Source organism: Sipha flava, unplaced genomic scaffold, assembly GCF_003268045.1.
Source record: "Sipha flava isolate LNK unplaced genomic scaffold, YSA_version1 116_pilon_pilon, whole genome shotgun sequence".
In the NCBI taxonomy this organism is placed as follows: Eukaryota; Metazoa; Arthropoda; class Insecta; order Hemiptera; family Aphididae; genus Sipha; species Sipha flava.
Window position 1 is genome coordinate 759,753 of NW_020271740.1, and position 26,842 is coordinate 786,594.

Consider the following 26,842-nt stretch of genomic DNA (forward strand, 5'->3'; position numbering starts at 1 on the left):
GCGGCGGCGGCAGCATAACGCCCATACCCACGTCCAAGTCGGCGTTCATCGAGCTCCAGCAGAACCCGTACAACGTGCGCGGCGTCTACCATCCGCACCCGCACGCCCATCCGCACTTCGCGGCAGCCGCCGCGGCCGCGGCTAACCAGCACCACGGCAGTCCCACGCAGCACCACGGCAACGCGGCCTCGCTGCAAACGCACCACCACGACGCTGCCGGTGGTTTCGGCAGTCCCAGGGGCGCCATGTCCGCGTACCCGTTCCCGACAATGCACCAGAACTCGTACTCGAGCTACCACATCGGATCGTACACGCCGCAGTGTCCGTCGCCCTCCAAAGAAGGTAAGCGCCACGCATATACCTATCCCGTCGGCTCAGGTACCTACGCCCCAGTGTGTCCGCGACTCGCCGTTACCAGCGTCCGGTGAACGGGTCTCGTCGCTCCGGTCGTCCGTCGGTCTTCGACCTATTTGAACCCTTGAAACGTCGCTATAGTTTTCACGGTTATCCCTAAACATTTCAAAACCGACACACCTACATGTTAAGCGCGTAATACTTAGCATAAATACGCAACAGTATCTATACCGTATGGGTTTTACGACATTAGGCGTTTTTCACAAATGTACGATAAATACAACGTTTTAACTTTTATTCGTGCGGTCGTGACGTGCGAATACGAACATGTAGTAATTACATCTACCCGGTATCGGGATTCATTGTTTTGAGAAAACCGGAGTCATACGAGAATCCCGAATGGGAAGGCGCAGTCGAATTCTACGAAATATATTCGAAATCGCAAACCTATCGTATCATTATCGTCCCTCTCCCGCCCCTTAGTGGTTTTCGGTGTTGATGACGCATGAATCGTGATCAAAAAATATATCGTCGTCGACCAACTCAAGAAAGCCGTCTTGTCACTGGCCTCGACGTTACCGCGAAATCGGTTGAATTTGACGTCCCGGGTACACGCAGAAAACGGAAAACCGTTCAATCGCTTATTTCATTCCGACCGTTGTGATTTTTCCGTCGGCTCCGTAACATCCGTAATATCGTTACTTAGAATACATCAGAAATTCGATTACAACACATTTTCCGTTCGAACGGTTTGAATCGTTTTCCGATTCTCGTCATTCCGGCGAAAATCAGTTCGCAGCTCGTCGTTTATCACCGCACAAAACTCCGAGGCCTCCATCAGTTTCCATTAATTTTGCCGATCGTCGTACAACGAAATCTAATTATTTCCAAACACCGTTGAAATATGGATGAATTCAAAAGTGAATAAAACGCACATTTCGGTTATTCATATTATAATTGATGTACATACTTGTGCGTGATAAATACATGCATGGGTATTATCACGGGGGGGGGAAGGATATGGAGGTTTATCATATAAGCAGTGCTCGAATTGGGGGGGAGGTGCCCAAGGGGACGGAGCTCCTCTACTATTTTTTTTTTTTTTTTGCGTACCCCAATTATATTTTTTTACCGGAACGGGGGACGCCGTATTCATCCTAATTGATGTCCAAAATAATTTTTATGTGAATTTCAATTTACGTCAATTGGAAAATTAATTTTACCATTTATAATATCAAAACTATTTTTATAATTAAAGATTATATGGTGGTTACGATAAGGGACAACGTCGTAATTTCTGGAAAAATATAAATAGTAATGTCTGTGAATTTGGTGTATTATACTTTATACATTGTACGGTTTGTTATTAATATTGGCGATCAACGATATTGTCATTTCGGCAAAAAATAATTGCCTTCACCACGACCTTAGACTAATCTTCTAAGGCCGTAGCCTGCACTAAAGAGTAAAAATAAATAAAAACAAAAACCAAATATATGATTATATCATTCGATTCATGAGACTGCCTGATCGTCTACAATTACCTATGTTAATTATTATTTTATTTTTATTTTTTATTATCACATATAAGATGTTGGTATTGCTATCAAAATATATTATATTTGGAATTTTAATTATTTGTTTAGCTGAAAAGTGGTATTCAAAATATATTTTAGGTTGGTAGAGGGGGGAAGAGGGACGAAGCTCCCCACGGGTCTGTGTTAAATAATTGCGCACGTGGAACACAGTTTTCAAATGGTTGGACTGAGCTTCTCTACTTAATTTTTCCCAATTCAAGCACTGCATATAAGGAAGGGGGTCGGGGACTTGGCCTCATGGCTCATTTTTTATTAAATTTCCATATCCCCCTCTTTAATAAATCTTGATAACGCTTCTGAATACACACATATACAATGTAGTTTTCAATATAATATTGTTTGTCCACACAAATCTCATATGGGTATTATCGTATACACGACGGGCAGCAAAAACGATGATTCACAATAATATATATACCGTATAACATTGTCTCGATCGATCGGTTTGCTCGTCCCGTTCTTCCATGTATTAATTTATATACCAGGATCAGACCACTCGGGTAGTCGTGTTATTCATAGGTATTACACGCGTATTTTATTCGTATTGAAATTCAGTACGTGTGGTGACTTTCAGCAAGGGATCAGTTGCGCGCGTCATTTTCTTCGAGGAAAACATAATTATTAAGTACAATGCTAAGTGATTCTCGGTTGTATTTTCAAATGCGTGCACGTTTCACAATATAATACATTAAATAGAAATATATTAATATAATATTATTTGATAGTTCACTTTTGGATATTTTTTTGAGTATCTGATCTATATATGTACCTAATTTACATGAACTTCACGATTAACTGGTAATGAAAAAAGGTTAATTTTCCAAGGCGAATACAAAATAAAATAAAAATACACGTCTAGTGAGGCGAAAATAAATTTATTCGAGTAATGACATGGGTGATTTAGAGCAATACACTGTTTTTGTTGATTAAATAAATGTCTGAAGTTTAAAAAATAGTTTTATAATTATATGATAATATGTTCCGCAATTATTTAGTACAGATTAAAATACACGCACACGCACACGCACACACACATTTATGTAGGAAAAAAGTAAAAGAACAAAAAAACCCTCTATGTATAACCCAATTACAATGTTTTTTGCCATTAAACACAATGTTAGTTTAAATTGTCAATTGAAGTGTTTGTTAACTATTGTCAAAAACAGAGATAACATTTTTTTTTCATCCACATATTTGTCCAACTTTTTTATGTACACTCATTTGTGCCTATCTTCTGGCTTATCTTGTTAATGTGTCACCAAGACCTTTCAGTCCTTTCAGTCGTTGCAATGTCTATACATTAATATGAGCTCTATCATAGACGAAACGGTTCGTGTTTGATGTCTATAAATACATGTACCCAATCAGAGTCCCTATCGAGAATAAATAATATTTCATTTTAACGTGGATCGTTTCGTCAATATTTTTATTTTGTTTCATAAGAGAAAACTCCCATAGCACTAAGCCCCTTTCCCTTTTTCCGGCTCTCGGTACAACGCACATACAATTTTATGGATCACCAAAAATGTATTTTAATCAATATTTAAAATAATTTCGACGTGTATCGATATTAAATATTTTGCTGTAAAATAAACCAGCATCATACTAGCACACACGCATGAAATATATTGTTTTAACGTGTAATTGCGATGTTCGATTATTTACACCAGTGTTAAACTTTATAATGACTAAAAATAATGAAAAATAATAATAAAAGTAAGCAGTAAATACACAACAAGACACGAACATATATGGATACAGATGAAATCGAAAATTACCGATTGATTTTTTTTCCATAAGTGTAATTGAATTTTTTCTTCGCACAATCACGATACCTATTTATTATTTTTTAAATACATTTTACTATTTCTGATTCCGCGAATAAGAAATCGGAAAACATTTTCAATGGGTTAAAAATTAATTACTTAAATAAGCGGTAATTATTACCGGTTGAATGATGTGCATAAAAACTATAATACTTAAATAATTAACAGTAACAGTAATTTGATTCGATTATAGGTAGGTACTATGTAATAATATTAAAAAACTATTAAAGTTACTGATCAATAAAAAATAAGAACAAAACGATCCATAAATTCCTTTCGTAGATCTTTTCGAGAAAATCATACACTTTTACAAACGAGATTATGAATATTTACTTTACTCATTTGAAAAAAAAAATATCGTTATGTATATCATACACAAAATGGATATTTCCAAACTTATTTCTGTTTAGGTATATCGTTTTATACGATTTCCTTTTTATGGAAATTGGTGTACGTCGGGATTTATTAATAATAAATAATTTTGTTTACACTAAAAGATACTATTAAATATTTCAGTTGGATGATCTTGTATTGGAATATTGTTTTCGAAGAATAAAAGGGAGTGCCAAAATACACAATTTCAGGCAAATTTTAAATTTTTTACCCGAACGGTTTGCGCTTACGCAGTTCAAATTACTTTTCTTAAAAGGCAACAATTTTTTCTACATATTTAGGTTAAATATTTATTTTTTTTATCCAATTTTTGTACAAAAAGTTTTTTTCCTAATTATAAGATTGGCCAACTTGTGTATGCCTAAAATTTAAATATTTATGAACAATTTAATTTTAAACAATATTTTTCAACGGAATACTTTAAAATCGAAATAATATCTCCGACGTTTTCATTTTAAGTCATCTTTCTGTAATAAACCATTTTTTTTTTTTTTTTTAAAAGGAAAAACTATTAGCTGGACAGCTAAGTATATTAAAGACGTCCATAATTCATAATGCATTTCGAACTGGTTATTTTTTTTTTCGAGGATTCAAAAATATTTCCCAAATAGGTTTGCACGCGTAAAATTTGAAATACCGTATACATCACCATGTGCATATACACTAAAGACAAGTGTTTTTAAAACGCACGCACAATAACAACGTATTGTAACGCATTATAAATGTACACGAATAGATCTAGAGGCTTGTGTACAATGTTCGCATATCGGTGTGTGCGAGGTACTCCGAGCGGGAATATTTGACGGTAAAAAACTCGGTCGCGTGTGGGCGTCGGCGCGCGGGTGGCGCGTACGGCACAAACACTCCGTGTGTGTATACAATATAGAATCGTTTGCATATTTATTTTTCCGATTTTCGTTTTCTGACCCACGCACCGTTACGAGATTTTCAGAACCGAATGTCTGAAATAATCCACGCATATATTACAATATATATTGTCTTATTACGTTTTTTCGTGTTCGCTAAAACCGACGGCTGTGATCCTGTGCGGTGGTTCACAATAATACAATTCTTTCCGTCTTCCTGTTACACAGGGAACACGCATTTTCCATACAACTCTTTTCCATGATATGTTTATTTTCCGGTCATGAATGCAATTTCAGAGTTCGATTCGATACGAATCGAGTTGTATTTATTAGTATCAGATCATTAGATCTGTGTAGTGCGTGATATCAAGTTTCGTTGATTTTTTTTTTTTTTTTTTGTTTTCACTGCTTTCTTAGAGGAAATTTTGTAGTACGATCGTATTAATATTATATTTCATGTAAGCGAAACGAATCGTCATTCGATGATACCGATTTTCAAGCGGAAAAGCGAAAAATGTACGCGCATGCGCACCGCCGTCGCCGCAATTTACGAATCACGGCGATTTTCAGCAGCGACGGAGAAGATACGGGATATTCTGTTAATTTTTTTTTTTTTTTTTTTGTTTCTTTTCGATTAAACTATAAATAACAAGACAGGCATAACAATAGGATCACACTCTATAATACGCACATACATCACTGGGTGCAGGTGGCCTGTGCGCGTAAAACGACCCCAAGCTAATTTTTATTACCATTTTTAATACACGATGTACGCACAGTTTAAAAAATACACACAGACACACACACACATATATATATATATATATATATATATATAGGTACATAATGTAACGTACGTACATCTTTTATTTATTAAATTATATTTTGTGATTCATAATCGGGCGTATGTGTGTATAGTTTGTACGGGCCGAGGTGTGTAAGACCTACAACACCCCGGAACCTCCTTTGTGCTACGCCTTTGTCCGCCGACGTGTATTTCAAATCATGTACTCGGGCCCTGCGATTCCGAATGTTTTGCCTATGTAATATAATCATGTTCAAGTGTATACGTTTCGCGTTTATAATATCACACGAAAATCTCATTCGAGTGCAGTCATTATACAGTTAATATACCCAAGATGTAGAATTCTCTGATGGTGTTTAATAGTGTATCTATCATGGTTCCTTTCACTAGTATATTGTTTCGGTGTATGTCGTTTTAATCCTATAGCGTTCGATTAGATCATGGTAAAATGCTCTACCGCGAAATAAGTACACTGTTTACCGTGTACCTACATTATTCACAATGAGTTCTGTTGCACGTATTTTAACAGTTAACATTTTTTCTCGGGTGGTTTCTACTTCTGGACAAATAATTTTATACATCGCTATGTTTTCATTTGTTGGAAGTTTAACTGTAATACATGTTTATGCAGAATGGTACTTGTATAAGGTACTTATACTATTAGAGCCGAAACTAAATCAATTTCAACGTGTATAATGTATACAAAAATTAATACTCGTACAGTTTAATATTGTATACGAACGCATTTAACAGTTACTATACAGTACGACTGAGCATATCGAATAAAACCCGTTGTTTAAGCCTTTTTTACGAAATTATACTATAAGCATCAGTGATCTGAGTCCACTAGAATTGTATAAGTTGTTGATTCTTTCGTCGAAGTGACATAATCTTTGTAAAGAATTTATTTCACGGAAATCTTTACTGCAGTTTGTGTATAGGTACCTACCTATGTCCAAAGGTGTGTAAAATAGTTTTTATAATTATAAATAATGACAAAATACAGGCACAATACTAATACGGGTGAATAACACGAGAAATAATACAATATCGTTCACATGTATACCTATTATGTAGTTTTTCATGTTTTTCATACTATATTGTAACGCTCGATTAACCATTCACTATCGCGGTCTCCAAGAAACATATTTTACAACAAATTCTCATATTAAATACGATCCCAGTATATTAGAAAATCAGGCACGGAAATCCCTGAGAAATAAATACGTCCGCACGCGCGTGTATCGTTTTATACTAGGCAATTTATATTTGGCAAGTTTTTCTATCCATGTCATCGTCGTTAATTACCATTTAAATTTAATAAAAAAAAAAAAACTCATTTACATACTGTTGCATTATTGTTATCTGCAGTTGTAGTATAAAAAAAATTATCTCTATAATCTTCTAAGATCTTTTTTTAAAAAAAAAAAACATTTTCTAAACAAACACATATTATCTATTTAGTTTCCATAGATCAGTGACATTTTGACATGTATACGTTCGCGTGTGTACAAGTATATGATGTAACAATAGAAAACTATTTCTTTTTCTATCATATGTGTTATGATTCATCGGAGTGACACAAAAATTGTAATCGATAAATTGTTTGACTACATTGTTTTAGTAACGCGTGGAAATTGTATTGACAAAAACAGTATGTTTATTTTTATTGTCATTTAGTTATAATTGAGGAATCTCGTTTATGTATACAAATACAATACTTATCATCTTATAATCTGTGTATACTTGATATGATATTGCAAATATTTAAAAAACATTTAAAATTAATCATTAAAAAATAATATATATATATATATATATATATATATATATATATATATATATTATATATGTTTATATTTTAATGTTTGTATTTCTCAACACTAAATCTCTGATACTCTTCTCCATCACTGATTTGCTGCAATGCCACTAAATATAGCATTAATGTAATTCAAATATATACGATTATATATATATATTATACGCTTATTATGATGTGATTCTCCAGTACGCAATTCAATATTATTTTATATCGCCTGTGTAGACATAAGAAGCCATTACGATTATTCGTCAACTGTCGCGAGGAATTCTCTCACACACATTATATTTTTGACGTAACTGTAGCCCAACGAGTAAAACGCAAATACGCAACCGTTTGCAGTGGTATTCATGTATTTAAAGCGAATGGTCTGTGTGTATGCGTTGCTTGTGTTATTGTATAGCTACGACCATGTTGCCATTAGCGACTACGATAAAAAGTAATGTCGTTTCGGTCGTTCGGTCTTAGAGATCGAGGGAACTTTTTATTCGAATAAATATAATCCGATCATCAAATATATTCGTCACATCTTGTAATTTTTGTGTTAGTGATGAATTCGCAATATATTTCACTATCGTATTATCACACTTCCCGTTATCGTCGAGAATTACACATGAAATTATTATATGCGCACACAGTTCACGATTATAAAACAATCGTGTAGGTACTTACGAAAATGGAAACGTGTGGACGGTATGATAAATATGACTTTTACAATTTAAGTAGGTAGGTACGCACTAAAAATTAAAGTCGGTTTTGCGAAAGAGATAAGAGAAAAACTGAAACGGGGTAAAAACGAATAGGCGTATTTATAATGTTGTCTGGACGAAAACAAAAGAGTAGAGTTCAGTTTTTTGACTTTGAAAACCGATATTGTTTTACATAATATATATATATAAAAATTGTATAGTGTTTTTATAACGATGAATATTTTAATGTCTTGTTATTTTTTTTCTCATCACTTCAAAGACGTAACGTACAGTATTATGTATACGTGAATTAAATACCAACAAATACGTTCACACGGTGTATGTGTGTGTGTGTGTGTGTGTGTGTGTGTGTGTGTTAAGCTTGTATGAAAGGCTTGTTGCAAACGTATGTTCTCTTTAAATATGCATTTCTTCATGCAAATTCACCGGTAGGTACTTACGTGTACGATTATTTAAAAAAAAATGATATGCCTAATTAATTGATAAAATACGTCGATTAAAATATTATTAAGCGCAAATTATTATTATAATAAAAGTTATAAAAATAATAGTAATCATAATACATTTATAATAAATACGTTTGCGCATATATGGAGATATTGATTTGAATTACTTCGAACGAAATACGATTCCATATAAAACGAACGTTGAGCGAGATTAAAAGATGTCTTATACTCGTATATGTACTATGGAATTATTTTACATCATATAATACAAAGCACATTATCTGTCGATAAAATATAATGCACTTCTATATGAGTAAAAAATACTTATCTCTTATATGCCGTGCGTACTATATATACCATTTAAAGATTATCAATTAATACACTCTTACAAAATATGTTGTCAACCATATTTACATTAAAAATAATAATACAATGTCATTGTGTAATAAGTATAATAAATTAATAACTATATAATGGTTTTAATATCGTATATACAATAAACATGCATTTTGGTCGTTGTGGTGGTAGTGCATTGATTTATACTTATCTAATGTGTATAATAATAATATATATATAAAGATACTCCGAAGAATAATAAACTATACATCCTATCTCACAAACGTAACACGAATTACTTTTAAACCCCGATAAAAATATCAAAATTCTATACATTTATAGACCTCTGTGGCTCAAAGAATATTATGACTTTGAAGTACACATATATATGCATACTTGTTTTTTTTTATTATTTTTTATCAGTCGACGACTTTTATAGAATTCCAAAACATTAATAACAATATATATATATATATATATATATAAAATCATCACGCAGTTCTGATTATTGGATTGCTCTGTAGTTGTGGAAAACTAAGAGAAGACGATACGAATTAGATTTTAAATTTAAATTTTGATGAAATTGAAGTATGACATTTTTTTCGGTTTTACTAAAACGATTGTAAATCGGATTCCGTTCTGGAGATCAATAACGGCATATTATGTATTTGTTATGTAGTATATAATATAATATTTATTAACAAACTATGAATATTCTAAGGAATTAATAAATTTGAATCCCGCGATAGTATTGGAAGTAAACATTTTGCACACAACATTTTGTTTTTTGATAAAGTATTTCCTCCGGTCACCTCAAGAAATTTTATATACATAGATATATTATACACTTTTTTTGAAATCAGAACGAATCCGTATAAATAATCGTTGTGTATATATCGTACCGCGGTTTGTGTAAAATTACGTTCATTTACTATAACGCGAAAACCATAAAAAGTAGACCGGCCAAATGGCAGTTTGCTTTACTCGGTTTAACGAAAATATGCTATTCAATCGCAGTCAAGGATAACGATTCTATAGATTTTCTGAACGTTTTAATAGTTTCCATGCGGGGTAGTAGCTTCACGTAGACGTTTTACAATAAAATGTTTTCTTCGTAAAAAATTCGTAGAAAATCAGTAAATTATTTATTGCCTAACTGTAGAAAACTGTCGGTTTTTTTTACGTGTACACAATATAATTTTATATTTTATTTGTTTGAAATTTGTATAAATTACTTTTACTTATTTGGTTTAAATATATTTAGTGAAAAATACTTCTCTTATAGCGCATTTAAAAATAACGTTACACTTATAAATTATACCGCAACAGACAAAATCATTCTTATACAGATTTCATGTTCTTATACATTCATATATTATGCTTGTTATCTTTGTTGGTGGTTTTATAAAAACTATTTACAAGATTAAAAATATTAAATATTTTCTGCCTAAAGTATGCATGTATTGTACATAACCCTGTGTATAACACAATACAAGTACCACATTTCAGTCCAAAACTGAAAATTTGTAATGTCGACTTTTATGATTTATTTTATAATCTTGACGAATTCGGCACAAAACGAAAAATAATAATCTATAAAACCGCAAAATAATCATTTGATATACAATGTTTAACATTTATATGATGATTAAATTTAACATATAGAGCCTTACTACTACTCAAATAATATAATACGCGTATAATCTTCTATGTACCAATTTCAGATAGGAAAAATAATTCATTGATTTCAATTTGTTTGAATACACTATCGAAAATTAAACTAATAGTAATTATACATAATGACGGTTTACTTAACTGCCAGGAAAATGATCTATTATATAAAAATTGCTATTACATATTATAAATAGTGTATACAAAACGACGACAGTCGTCTTAATTATTAACGTCGTTAACGTATTTTCGGGGGAGTATATTATATGTATTCTTTAATTGCTTAATCGACGACGTGTTTCGAGAAGAAAACGAATTCGTATTTTATCAAATCATGTACAGTGGCAGCGACGGATTATAACGTTTACATTTAAGCGCTAGAACCGTACGTTATGCGACGGCACATAGGTTGGGTTTTATTATACACATATAATGTATACCTAGATACATAGACGTATTAAATTACACCGCGGTATAAGCATCATGTCGCACGTGCCCGGGGGCCTTCGCTCATTAAGAGCACTAAACTAATTTGGTATACTGTTCTTGTAAGTACTTTTAATTTCAGGTTAGCCACCTCGAAACGTTATAAAACACGCGCGCTCGTATCTATACAATATGATGTGTTATACAGTATAGATGTACAAAACGTTAGTCGGTAGGTATGTAGTTATGTATGCGTCCAATGGACATTACGTGTTTTGTGTATTCTAGAAAACAATAACATAACTATGCAGAAACGTATTAGAATTAGATTTTATCCACATCTAGTGCTCATAATTATACACAGGATTCTTAGGATTTTGTTTTATTTTAATATTTAAGAAAATCGTGATTGTAAAATGTTTGAATTACTCTGAAATGCGTACAAAATGTTAACTATGTATCTTTGTAAATTCGTAAAAACATATATTCGTTCCCCAGTATATATTGCAACCTTCAAGTTTTGTAAAAAAAAAAAAAATAAAAAATTAAAAAAATAAGCGTGAAAAAAGACCGTGGTGAAAACATTTGCAGTAAATAATGCAAGAACAAACTGAATTTATCCATGAATTGTCGTATAATATACGTTGTTGTGTTATCCAAAAAGTTATTAACGTTCGAGTTTCAGAAATTCGGTTTACTATATTAGGTACAATGTTATATGTTCGCATTATTCGAATTTAATTCTATAGGTGACTAATACTGACCAAGTATAAAATACGAATTAATATTTAAAATTAATCTATCAATAGATAACCGAAAAGTTTTCGACTTCTTATTACAGACCACTCATTATTGAAAATAGTTTTGTGTACCGCATAAATAGAAAAAAACAAAAAAAAAACGTTCTTATTTATATTACATACATATTACAGTAGACCCTAGAGCCATCCTATAATATCGCTGTGAATATGGAGGAATGAGTCTCTTAAATACGAGTAGGTTTGAGAAAAAAAATGTTTGGTGTGTTTTATTTTTACGGATATTAACTATTAAATAAAAATAAATACCTAGTGCATCATAGAGCAAACCGACCTTCTCAATTGTATCTAAAGGTATTTTTCTTTTTAATTCAACGAAAACCTTTAACCAAGGGTTATAAATTAGTGTATCGTAATTATACTATTTAATGTAGAATATCAATTTTTCGTCATGACATATTGATCGTTGCAATTAGTTTGTTTTCGGGCTCATATACAGTGCACAGGTCAGTCTGCGCGTATAAGTTCTAAATATGTTTAAAACAATTACCTAATCCTGTTGAATAAATACTTTTGACGGGTGTATTAATGTATTATTGCAATATTCGATCCCTCGCGTTCCCATTAATGAAAAATGAAACACTTATCTTTTTTTTTTTTTCTACATCCGAAAAGTTTAGACCGACCCAGCTGCAGCTGTGTCGGGTATACCAGGGCTTTTCATTCTCTGTTCTTTCTCTGTAGCTCGTTTACACGAGTAGACACATGTATACACACTCTTTGGTCAATTGTTTTTCTCTTCGCATTCAAATCTATATACCTCAACTTTCCGATCGTGTACAACACCCATTGTTCGTCAATTCCATTCAACTATATACTTGCATACATATACGTTTACACGCACACTAATACTTTATCAAATGGAGCGAGCGGAGTTCATAATAAATTGTAATACATAGGTACATACATTACGTACGTTACTAGATCGAATCATATGCGTATTACGAGAAAATGCGTTTGTTTCGTTGAAAAATAAAAGCGCGTCGAACGCATGGAGCGTACGAGTACAATTTTACGCGGATAATAATAAATTTAATAAATGCATTATTCAACGTGCACCCTTTAAAGAGCTAAAAACCATACGAGCATGATATTATAAAAAAAAAATCGGCGCATAGAAAACCGACGGTGGTATTTCGTGTACAGTCATTGTGCGCATACCGAACAATGTTATTCGTGTGTTAGACCTTGTCACATTTTTACTTGTTATTATTGTATTTGTGTGCGTACGTGTTCGTATGTGTTTTCGTGTGTGTACATGTGTGTGTGTGTGTGTGTGTGTGTGTGTATGCATATAGTTTTTTTTTTTTTTTCACACTCTACGTACGTGACGAGATTGGCCCGACGACGCGGAGAGTTGAAGAGTTGAAGGCGCGTCCGTCAAACCGCAACGGCGGCGACTGTGGTGGCTTGGGAAAGAAAATAAAAAAAAAAAAAAAAATTGAAAAAAAATCTAACTTTATTTCGTCGGTTCGCACGTCGACGATGTAGTACCGTCCATGGCCGCGGCGGCTCATTCGGTCGTTTTGCTTTCGTGCGAGCAAAAACGTATTTTATTCCTTTCCGATCTGTACGTGCGCAGTGCGCGCGCACACGTAAGCACGTGATGTATTATGTTATTATACACGTGTGTGCGAACTATCTGCAAAACATCAAAACTCGTATTGATTTTTTTTTAAAATATAAACGGCCGCGCCCGTGCATCCGAGCGTGTGTACGTATGCGATGTACAGAGTGCTCTAAGAAGTGTACGCGATTCAAGCTGAAATCGCAGTAGCCATATAGCGTCCCGACTTTTTGATCTCTCTGTACGCATGTGTGCGCGTGCGATCATCGGAAAACTATTGTAAATCGTGTCCTCTTTAACAATGCGTTTTCGGATCAATACAATGATGACCGCCGAAAACGGCGAAGACCATTACGGCATATTTATACGTACAATAATATACGTTTCGCATGATATGCGAGCGTTTTCCGTTGCGTACAGATCAGACCTGTACAAATACGGTTAAAATAATTATACTCGCGCGTAGAACACTATGGATTATCAAAACGTTTTCGTCTTCGCCAAAAAAATTCAATTATAATAATAAAATTCGAATAAACAGGTACGCTCATACATAATGTCGTATCATCATGTATAATGCACACATTAATTTTCATTGATTTTCGCATTAACATAATTTTTTCAAATACAAATCCCATGCATGTTGCTTATGAGTTTAATACGTATTGTATCTCGTTTTCAATCATTACCGAAAATAATCGTCGAGTCTGTACAAAATGTGTATGTGTTCGAAGTATAACAATACATTAAAATTGTTGCATGCCCCTGCACAAAAATACGAGATGTCCAAAGATTTTTTTTCATTTTCGTTTTAAATGAAATAAGTACAAAAAAAGTTTTTAATAAAATACGTTAGAGTTGTATAAAATCTCAATTTTAACAGTCGTTTGCGCTTTTGTACTTATCGGTAGGTTTCCATTTCCACAAATCTGATGTCACCGCATTGACATTGTGTACTAATAATATTAAAACATTTATTGAATGTGTGATTACGTTGAGAGTATGACGTGGTTATCGTTTTACGTCTTGGGATAAATTTCTCACTGCAATGAAAATTACTGTTCCGATTTCGTACACTCGATGTATGAACTAGAATACTTTCGATGCATAAAATGCGCACCGCACAGCCACACCCATACGCCACTACACACATGCGTATATCAGTACGACATGTGGCATTTATCGTTTGTGGACGATTTTTAAATGTATCCGCTTTCAGCACTTGGCTGGTAATAATAATCGCGTTAATGTTGTTGTAACTAAATTTGTGTCACTAAAATTAAAACCAACAATAACGAAAACGTTCATAATGTATTAACATTATGTGTACTATTGCAGCCGATTTGTCTACGTTATATGTGTATAGTTTTATAGGATATTTAAGATTGTAGAAATTCATGCGCGCGCACATTATATTAAATTACACATAATTGAGTATTGACACCAACGAAATATTATATATATACGCACGTATAAATGATAAGGCATTGCGTAACCATAAAAGACGTATTGTAAAGTAAACGCACAGGGTTGGCCTCAGATCCGATAAAATGCCTGTGTTTGCGTTACATTTAATCGACCTTGACTTCTGTTTAATTATTAATTTTCCTCCGGCGGACGAACGTCTTCGACAATTATATATTATTATCACCGTACATTCGATAACGCACGTTGCGTGTACACGATGAGCGGCTATCGTAAAAGTGTATGTATAGGATAATATTCGTTTTCGTGAAAGATCACCGATACTCTCTCGAATCGCAGGTCATAAATGCGTGATAAATATTTATGTTTTCGTCTTGATGATATTGAATACGAGTGTATGACAACCGCTGATAATAAAAACCCAAGAAATCTTTTGCTAAGGTCAATATGGTATCGCGACGACAGCATGTATTATTATTATAATTTGAATTTTCCATCTTCGGACGACCGTCATTTATTTTTAATTATAACACTGTGTACAACGTGATGTCCGCAAGATTTTGTCGTTTGATTCTTGACTCTTTAATATTTACGATTATAAACCTCGTGGACATCGCTGTAACGTTTTAATTATCCGCATTTGCTCACCAGCAGCAAATTATATTATAACATTTTATATTAATAATATACAATATACGTTTGTTTTATTATAATTTCATTGCGGATGGAACATTATTATCGATTAACGAGTCTGAATTCTGAATCAGATCAGAAACCGACAGAGTGTAGGTATTTATGTACTGTGCAAGCGGATTTTATAAATATATTCTGCATGGGCATATGTTCTTTAATTTTATTTTTGAGATATTGTATTCACAACGCTTGTGCATATTAATATACTTTCCATGAACACTTTATAAAAATGTAAAGAAAACCATAATTTTTCTTCACTGCAATATAATATAACATACCTTTTACAATTATTAAGTTATTCTAAAATTTTCCTATGTTTGTATGTATATAAAATTAAGAGTGATTTGGATTAATCGAATCAAATATGCGACATAATTTATAATACATTAAAAATAAATGCATTACATTAATTACCATATAATACAAGTGCAATTGTTTTTTAAATTACTCGATTATAATTATACATCAAACTATTATTATTAGGCTAAAACCATCTCATTAGAGCTTAATAATTCACTGCGCGATGTGTGTGTGTTTAGCAATATATACTTTACTGATGTAAAATAACGTTTTATCGATGATCATAATGCAACGAGGTTAGTTTACATACCTTTACGAACAATAGTTTTTAAAAATACGTTGAAATATCGACTGTTTCGTATATTAACAAATATAAAATATATTACACCGGGATCTAGTAAATAAATAATACATTACCGATAAAAATATTATACGGTAAAAGGCAAATCGTTACAATCGTACTAGGTATAACAATAATAACTAACTAATTATGGATTTGGTTAGTATACACGTACGTTTCGGCAATAAAAATCGACCGTTTTCCGTGTCCATTCGATGCCATTTCTATTTCTGAACGTTAGTCCATATAATTTCCCATAATGCGTACACACATACCATGGATATTGACCATAGGGGAGCAGTTTACAGTTTTTATGTAGACAAACAAAATACACGCTATGGGAGCAATGCTGACGATAAGGGGGTATGGTTGGCCAGGTGAAACACAGCCGATGTGTTTTTCATTTTCCCGTGGCAGCCATTGGTCCTATACATATGAACGTATAGAACGTGCGGTGGTGTTCGAAACCGTAAGGGAAAGGGTAAGAGCGATTTTAATATTGTGAAAGCAATTACATTTTTAATACTATATGTACCTTTGAATGTTTTTATTTGCGTCGCAGTCGATTAAATTCCGTATTCATATACATTTTAATTTATTTTTTTATTTTATTTTTTTTTTCTTGAAAACAACTCTTCTGATACACCGTAAGACAATACAAATAATACTTTAACTCAATCAAACCTATAACTTTACTAAATAAAAAAATACATTCATTTCTGGTTTGTACAATAATATTGAGTTTATAATAAGAAAATATTACTAACACTAATAATAATGCCCCCAAGATATTTATATTACATTTGAGAGTTTTAATCAATTGAGCATATATGTCTAACAATATTCATTTCGACAAGTTTAATAAAAATTGAGGTACTTACTTAAAATACAATTAAAAAATAAATAAAAATTATTTTCTGCATTACAGACGTTTTTATACTAAAATTCACTTTACAATTTATAAGTATTGAAAATGTCTTTTTATATATTAACCTCATCAAATTAATCTAATAATACTTATTAATTAACTTATTATTTAAAATTTTTATTTATTTTAATAAAACCGTAAAAGTTGCAGTTTAAGATTTTAATTTTTAAATACGTTTTAAGAAACACTAATTAATACATTTTTCGTAAAATTGTAGAAATACAGGTACTCTATAAAATATAGAAGAAATTATTTAAATTTAAGTTTTATGTCATGAAATAATTTGACCGGAAACTTAATTGTATGCAGATTGTATTAAGATATCAAAAACTGCAAACGTTTTATTATTTTGCAATCAAACTTTACGTAAAGTTATCGTGAATTCAATGTTTACACATTTTTCATTGTATTTTCTTTCATACCACTCAAACTATTATTATAATATTCCTGAAATTATAATGAGATTAAAAAATATGCTTGACATTTAAAATTTCATTTATTTAAATTGTATGGATTTTATAATAAAAAAAAAAAATAATAATAATAATTATATGTTAGTGGGTACTAAAATTAAGTTTTATTAATTTAGAAATAAAATAAATATTCAGAACTATTTTTATCGTTTTTGATTAGATGTCGACCATTTTTAAGAAAAATATTATAAACGCAATAATCGGATACATAGCATATCCAATATACACTGAGAGTGTTAAATTAATCGCAAATTCATTAACAAATGTTATCGTTTGTTTCGATGTTATAGAAAAATGCGGTATCGCAGAAGATGGCAGTCTCAGGGTAAATGGCAAAGGGAAGAAGATGCGAAAACCTAGAACTATATATTCGAGCTTACAATTACAACAGCTCAACAGACGATTCCAGCGGACACAATACCTAGCATTACCCGAACGAGCTGAACTTGCCGCATCCCTAGGACTTACTCAGACTCAAGTAAGTTTTTATTTCATGTTCTTATTAGTATTAAGTTGTATATACATATAATGTATTTGTATAATTCGTATAGTATTATTACGTAACTTAAGTTATTATTAATATTATTATTGTTTAAAAAAATAGTATCTATATTTAAAAAAATATAAAAATTAATAGCTTAAGAATACAATCGATTAACATTTTTCAAAGTCATAAAAATTTTTACAATCGTAATATATATTTTTAATTTATTATATCTTTTAGTGTTATCCGGTGGACACTTTAAATTAAAAATTTTGATTTCTAAGCGTACTCAAGGGTTTGCCGGAGGAGAATATTGTTTTCGTTGCCCTTCCCATTACCCTGTATAAATTATAGACGTATATATTACAAGTTAATATTCATACGCTTAGTTTATAGGTACCGACTAAGAATTCACACTCAATCATAGATATAAATCTTAACTTATAGTGCACGACATAATAACGCACAATAGTAGAAAAATATTCGTTAAATATAAATATAAATATTTATTTTTTTAATTCATAATACTTTATAGGTAACTAAATGTATACTTATGTATTCATTGGTATAATATTCTTTTGAAACTTAAGCATTACTAACAATTCAATAATACAGTTATAAGTTCCGTATGCTTGATTAACATCTTATATAATTTTTGTACATTACATTTATAGTTTTAATTTATTTATACGTCTTCCTATATAAAATATGCCGGCTGATCTTAATGTAGATGTTACATCGTTTTGGTTTTATATACTTTATTTGCTTTTAGGATTTATGCCAGAAAATTTATTTTCTCGTTTTATTTACAAAATAAAATGTTAATTTTCTGTATACAATAAGAATTTGGGCGTTAATTATACAAATGATAATTTCTAAATATAAATTATCCCTAATGATATTCTAAAGTGGCTTAAGAGAACATGTTTTATATAATCGGGATATCTTTGCGTAAGCTAATGCGTGCACTGTTCGCTGTCGGATTCATAAGCTTACTGTTTTTGCGTAAAACAATCGGCGAAACCTTTGGAGTATTTTTATTAGACTTTAACTATTCAAACAATATCAGTCTGTTATATTAATTGATTTGCAACCAGCAAGCTATGATTATCCTAACCTGCTATTCGTCACTTATGTTATTAATTGTGGCTTCACTGTTATGCAGGAGAAATACTTTTATTTTTTATTTAAAAAAAAATGAAACATTTATCGGTAATCATGGTATGATCAAAAGTAAGTTGCATGATTAATAAGTGTACACATATTATAAGTATACACATTTAAGAAATATTTATATATATATATCATTAACTTATATTCGTACAATAAATGTGAGTTAATGTGCTTTTTTCTGTTTTTATTAAAATGTATAAGGTATATTGATCAACGTTTGGCATTCACTATACTTAAGTATTTGTCTATGCATGAGTTACATATTAAAGACAAATTAAAAGTGATCTTGAGATCATTTTAAACACCTTTTAATAACATTGTAAGAATTTTGGAGATTGAGAATATGTATTCTGACAAAGATTATGCACAAACCATATACTTCCAGGCAGCTGTTTCCAAAATTTTACTACCTATGTGTTCTTAGAAAATAGTTTGAGTCGTCCGGAATGCCTGAAATACAACATAACATATATTCGACACGTACTCTTCAATTCAATTGTTAGTGTTCATGGATTTTCACAGCCCAAAATAACACGCTCGGAATTTTCTTCTCCATATTTTCTACACAACCTACAGAAATTTGAAGTTAATAAACAGCCAACATCTGTACCCGCAGTGTTATAATATGTAGCATAATAAAACGTTCGGCGGCAAAATTAGGTAGAGACTGATTATAATATTAGATTACAAAATCATATCTTCCACGTGTATATATTGAAATTAATCACGCCCATTTTCTGCCTTTAAATTTTCAAACTCTTTTAAAATGAGATAAAACGATACACGATGCAGTTATCGAACGCACCATCCAAATACTGCAGAAGAATGAAATAATAATAATAAAAAAAAAATATATATATACATATATAAAAGAAAGATTTACCAATTCAGCTATTTATACGCCGCCGTCGCGTCGTGTGGGTTGTTGATTAATGATAAATTATAAAAGACCTAGATAAAAAAAAATATACCTATATTATTATTATTTTATACCTCGTACAAATACAGCGGTGGCGTGTCCGGTAAATGTGTAAAACACAATTTATTGTTTCTCCGAAGATAGTGGTGGCGCATAACATAAACTTAAATGAAACATTAAAAACTCATCAAATTCAGATATTTTATATAAACTTTTCATACACACACAAGCACATTAAGCAATTATCGTTTTGTGGTATTTGCGTAATGTGGTAGTATAATAGTGGTATCAGTGACGGATACAGGATTTTCTTTTTTTTTTTTTTTTTGGGTGGGGGATTGAAAAATATTTTTCCCTGATAATGAAAATTATTGATTTTTAATACATATTTTTCCTGATTGAGAGAGGGTGAATACCCCCTCCCTGGATCCACCACTGAGTTGTATATATAGGTATACTGGTGTTGGTGACAGTCTAAAAGGGTGTTCGATTTAAAGTAGAAAGTTTGAACGGATATACATTCATGGGTATCTGATATAGAGTGAGGAAATATCTTAAACACTAAAATGTACTCGGAAAACATATTTTGGGGGGAAAAAGAGACGAAGAAAAGACACGGAAAATGGTTAGTTTCGATGCAGGAAAATAGAACCACGATTCCTGCTCCGCCTCCCTAAGGTACTGTTGGCTGTGTCGGATGAGACGTAGGTGCGGTGAGGGGTTTGTCGTGGTTCGCGGTGCCACGAGTAAGAAAAAATAATATAATAAAAAGGATAAAAAATCGTATTTATAGACAGCGGTGGCACGGTTATACGTTGTACGTTATACATGTACATAGTATATATATTGTGTCCACCGTCGCGCTTACGTGACTACGGGAATTTCAAGGATACAAATTCGATATGCCGATATTTCTGACGCAAGAAACGAGAGTGTACCTTATATATATATATATATATATATATATATTTATATCGTATAATTTTAGAAAGATGGCTCAACCAACGATACGCGGCGATTAAAGAGGCTGAGAGAGAAAGAGAGAGCTTGAGAGAGGTACCGACGTGTAGGCACGTAGCGGGAGTGAGCGAGAGAGAGAGAAAAAATTGACACGTCTGAGTACGTATGTATCTAGGATACAGATAGATAGAGAAGAGGAGAAAACATTACGTTTTATATATATACAGTCGGAAAAATCAGAATTTCCTTCCGATCCGTTCCGATACAATAGAGACGTGTCGAATTATGTCTTTGATATCACGCCGATAAATGAACGAGAACACAAAATAAAACCTAAAAAAATAGCGCCTCGGCTCATCATTGGTTGTGTGAACGACGTTTTTTTTAACGGCTATCTCGTCTTGCGCGCGCGTCTTCCGAATCCAATCGCCCATTGCGTGCGTTTAACCGTACACTGTTAATAATAACAATAATCGTCGCACAAAAAAGAGGAATTGATAAAAAAAAATTCTCCCGCGGAAATCTTTGAAAACCCAAGAATCGGATGTATGCATAATATGCGCGAATGAGGTATATACGCTCTTGATTTTTCAATTTTTTCGCGAACATGATGTCCGTGTTTATCCAGGGTTTACTACATTTCAATATAGTTAGACAATTTTCCACATTTTATTGTACGGGAAAATCGTATTTACTTATTATATTTTTAAAAAAAATAGAGTATTAATTAACACCAAGATACGTATATGTTTATAGTCATACGCGTGTGGGTGATAATAGTTTCGAATTCAATCGCAAATCGACCCTCGTATGTGTAGGCTCGTATTGGATCAATTGGAAAAACTACTTGTACGTCGAACAGCTGAGTATTTACGTGACCCATCAATCTAAAAACGTCTTTTCTTTTCAATTTTCACGTATGATATTATTATACTTATTCTAACTATATATTCGGTTGACAAATAAATATATCAATCGTTGCACGGCGTAGTTAACAGATGCTGGGATTTATTTTGGAATTACTTTAGAAGAAGCAAAATTATTTATATCTGACGTTTAAATAATTTTGTTTAATATGTCGACTTTAAAGCGAATTGTCTGTTAAATAGATTAGAGGTTAGCTTCATACATCAAAATCCACGATTATTGTATAAAATAATTTTAACATTTATGATGTAACATTTATTTACATTTATCTATATGAAAACTAAAACATTTTGAATTATAAAATTGTTCACGGGGATAAGACAGTATTAACTTTCGAGAGACGTCCAAATGTGTTAACAGAAGTCACGTATTTTTTTTTTATTTATGTACATATACACGAGTATATATATGTATACTACATACCCGTAAATTTAAATTTGCGTCATATAAGTATTGTATACCTACAATAAAAAAAAAAATCAAAATTGATCGTTTTGCAATCGAAATTCTCATATGAGAAATATATTTATAAATATACGAATAATTTTCGAAATTACGTTTCTTGCTGTATTTTTTATTGTAGCAAATTATAATTGTAACAATGTATGGTAAAATTATATTTCTATTTCCTGTTGACAAATTAATACTAATGTAGACCCCATAGTGTCCGTGCGTGTGTGTGTGTATTCGTGTAAAATTGTATGAATTATTAAATAAAGCATGGAGTGATTCACGTCATTAGGTTCATTCAAATCATTTTTTTTAAATTTTTAAATTCTAAATCCTTTTATTATTGTTTATTTTGTTGAAATGCGCTATATCGATTATTATTGTACACGTATTGTGTTGATGTTCTTTTATACTTCATCCGCGTGTGTGTAGAGGTGTAAATTATGTGACACTGTCTGTATTGACTCAATGTATATATGTATGTGCATATTTATATATAGATATTAGTTGGAAAAGTCGATATACGTAATGTTGTACACGTCGCGCGAAAGGCGTTACCCGCGAAAGTTCTACCGAGTTCGGGGTCGGTGCGCCGGATAGCGACGAAGGGTGCGCGAGGGTAGAAAGTTCGATTTTTGACCCTAAGCGCCACGCCCGCCGTCACTGCCATCGACCAACCCCGATTTACCCGGTCGTGTACGTGCGCGCGCGCTAGAGCGATTCGACGTAGATATGATATCCGCGTGTTGTAATTTTTGTGCATGCGTTTGCACCAAAAAATAATAATAATAGTTAATAAATAAACGATGCCACAAACGCGTATAAAATATATAGGTACGTATAGGTTTACGTACGTTTATATATAAAAAAAAATATACATATATAAATTCTGCGGGCACATAAACGTCCTGGTTACCTTGGTAACCGTTTAGTAACGGCGTGACGCGTGACGTATGTGTTCACGAATTTTTACTTGATTTCTGCCCGTCAAACCCTGTAGTGCGCGCACGTGTCGTTGACAAATAATAAATATATTATATTATACGGAGTTAATATTTATTCCCCTAGGTAGCTTATGCATACGTTGTACGTGGTGTTTACCAGTTCATTGTTAAAATATTTATTGCGAACCAACACACGGCACACACGAACTACGTAGATATGTAAAAAATAGAGGGCTGCTTTGCCCCGCCACTGAAAACTTGCACGAAATCCGAAATGGTGGCGTTGGCATTCATTGGCGAATAGCATCTCCGAAAAAACGCGTTAATTCGATGTTTTTAATTTTTAATTTTATTAAAATACGTTTACTACAAAAAGTACACGAAAATGCGGTCGTGTCTTAATTGTGGGTGCTAATTGTTTTTTCCCTTTCTATACGACAGTTTGTATCTACATGTAATAGTTGTATGATTTGAATGTATACGTTTATGTGTATAAAAAGTGTTATTACCGTTTTATCGTTTGTTAAAAATATAATTACTACCGCTGTTGTGCGGGACAATAATTATCGGTTAATAGGCAATATAGATTTTTACACTTTTTAACTGTTTATAAAACATACCATTTTTCTACTGTTTATACAATATCTACAGGTTTAATTATTTTTAAGTAGGTATATAGAGGTATAGCTACTCTTAAGTTTTTGCTGCCGTTTAAACGTTAGCGGTGTAATTATAATTAAAAAACACAATTCTCGAAACCCATTAATTTAATAATAATTACACGTGCGTAAGCCTATTGTCATGAAATTAAAGAAAGAAAAAACTTGATATTATTTAAATCGATCATTATTTTATTTCAATATCTATGATATAATTATTAATTATCCGTTTAATAAATACCACGACGATCTACGTGTTTTGTTTTTAATTAAATTTGTAGCACGAAAACATAGTACACATAAAAAACATTCAACTGAAATTTAAATATGTAGCGATCGTAAACACATTTTTAGAGTAATAATTTTTATTTTCTATGGATAATTATTTCCATTCTCGGCGTTTATTCAAAAAAAAGTTTTAACGTATCGGGAAATAAAAACAAATTACCTGTGTTTAACATTTACAAAACTCTACACCTTGCATCAAATATTTTATTCATTTATTATAATTACCCTTGAATATACGAAAACATTTTTACAGTCTCATTGTTTATTACTTTACAAAAACGACTGTCGTTACGTTTTAAAACTATAACTTTAGGTATATAACGTGGCGTAAAGAACACCTTTATTTATAAATGAATATTTTTAATCGTTAATTTGCCTGTTTACTATATTTATTATATGACTTACGTGTCCCTGCAGATGTCATTATACATACGAATATATGGACTGAAATCCTACAAATTTATAAATATACATACGCGATGTGTAACAGTAATAAGCACTTCTAAATTGCAACTTTGGAATTTAAATTTAGTCGTTTTTTTTTTTTAAATTTACGTCTCGTTTTACGTGCTGCGATTAATCATTAAATGTCGATTTATTGCAGATGAGTAGGTGACCGTACATTAATAACAACAAAATACCATATTTATAGTACAGTAAATATACCGTAAAATAATAATAAATTATTGACATGACAAAAACACTGCGCGGCGAGATAATAATATAGAAGTATAATATTAAAATATATGTATATCGCTGCTTATCGTTATGCACATATACAAATTCGGTGAGATAGCTCCAGTCTACAAACAGTTCATACGTTTCGTACATTCGATTTTAGACCAAAAGTAAAAAAAACCTTCACCCAGAAAAAATGAAGACTCTAATGCAAAAAAAAAAAAGATTTAAACATCCTTCTTTTGCATCCAAAACTGCATCGACAACTATGAGTAGGTATACCTACCGTGTATACGTATCTACGATATTGCTGTTGCATCGGATGAGAGGCTTAGTCTTGGTTTATTTGGGCTTTGTGGCAGTTCACTTTGAATATTACACGCACTTAACCTATGCAGTGATCGGTCGGTTCGCAAAAGTACAACAATCGCATCCATCTAACCTCACGTGCAATAATAAACTGAATGTTCGAAATTCAACAACGCACGTCTCATAAACCCTGCTCGACGCATCCCCTATAATATATGTACAACACACGTGTGCACACTTACGTCTTATAACAGTCGAATGTTGGGAGGGCGCATGTACGTTATTATTATCACTCGTAACGTTACGACTGTCCCGTGAGTTGGAGCGTACGCGACGAATGAAGTAGGTGCACCAGGCGAGTACCCGATGTATCCGTATAATTATACGCGCGCGCATGTGCACTCGGAAAAGAAAAAAAATATATCTTAGCGACGGGTCGCGTCTACGCGTATAATGATATAACGTAGCGAATTTCGGGGGGAGAGAGAGAGAGAGAGAGAGAGGAAAAAAAAAAAATTCAAGAATTATAAATATCACGTGTGCGTGCCCGCGGGACATGACACCGGATAGGCTGGATTCGGGGGGCGCCGGCTGAGTTCGATGTAGCCTGTTATTATCGGCGCGACTCGATCCAAATTGGTATACCTACGTTTATGTACGAGTGTGTACATGATGATATGGGCTCTACGTAAAGATATATGTGTTACGACTCGGATCATCTCGCGCGGAGATTTATCGCACGCGATCGTTTGCCGTCGACCGATCGCAACGACACGTATGGTATTATTAAAACGCACGCGTACACGTATACACGTACTTTAGTTTCCCGAAAACGCAAAATGTTCGTGCAATGTTGTTTTAAAAAAAAAAAAATTGTTCGTCCTGTTTTTTCCCCTAGTCCTTTTGGACTTTTTTACGTGTCACGGACGCGTTGCACGCCGAAACGCATCACACACACCACATCGTTCTTCGATATTATAAATGCCATTTATATTTTATTTTACTCCAATGATTACCCGGAGAATGGAACGTACATACGAAAACGAATCCAGCGTACGCGTTTACACGGCCCTCCCCCCGCGGTGTGCGTTATTATGTACCTAAATGTGTATGTATCGTAATGATGTACACCGTATATCGTCCGCTGCGGTCGCGTAACGCATTATCTCGTAGGAACTACCCGTGTACGGTTCAGATTTTGTACACAGTTGGACGGATATTTATGCGCGAAACACGTTGCTATTACGACGGCGAAGC

The 26,842-nt window shown here is 32.6% G+C and overlaps 1 protein-coding gene across 1 annotated transcript in view; it reads left to right on the forward strand.

Moving 5' to 3' along the window:
• Positions 1 to 26,842, forward strand: part of LOC112692228 (homeotic protein distal-less) — a 201,637-nt gene that overhangs the window by 107,074 nt on the left and 67,721 nt on the right. Inside the window, exons 4-5 of the mRNA XM_025566841.1 lie at positions 7 to 342; positions 18,085 to 18,272. Of these exons, the coding sequence (XP_025422626.1) occupies positions 7 to 342; positions 18,085 to 18,272 (524 nt within the window). The remainder of the gene's footprint in view (positions 1 to 6; positions 343 to 18,084; positions 18,273 to 26,842) is intronic.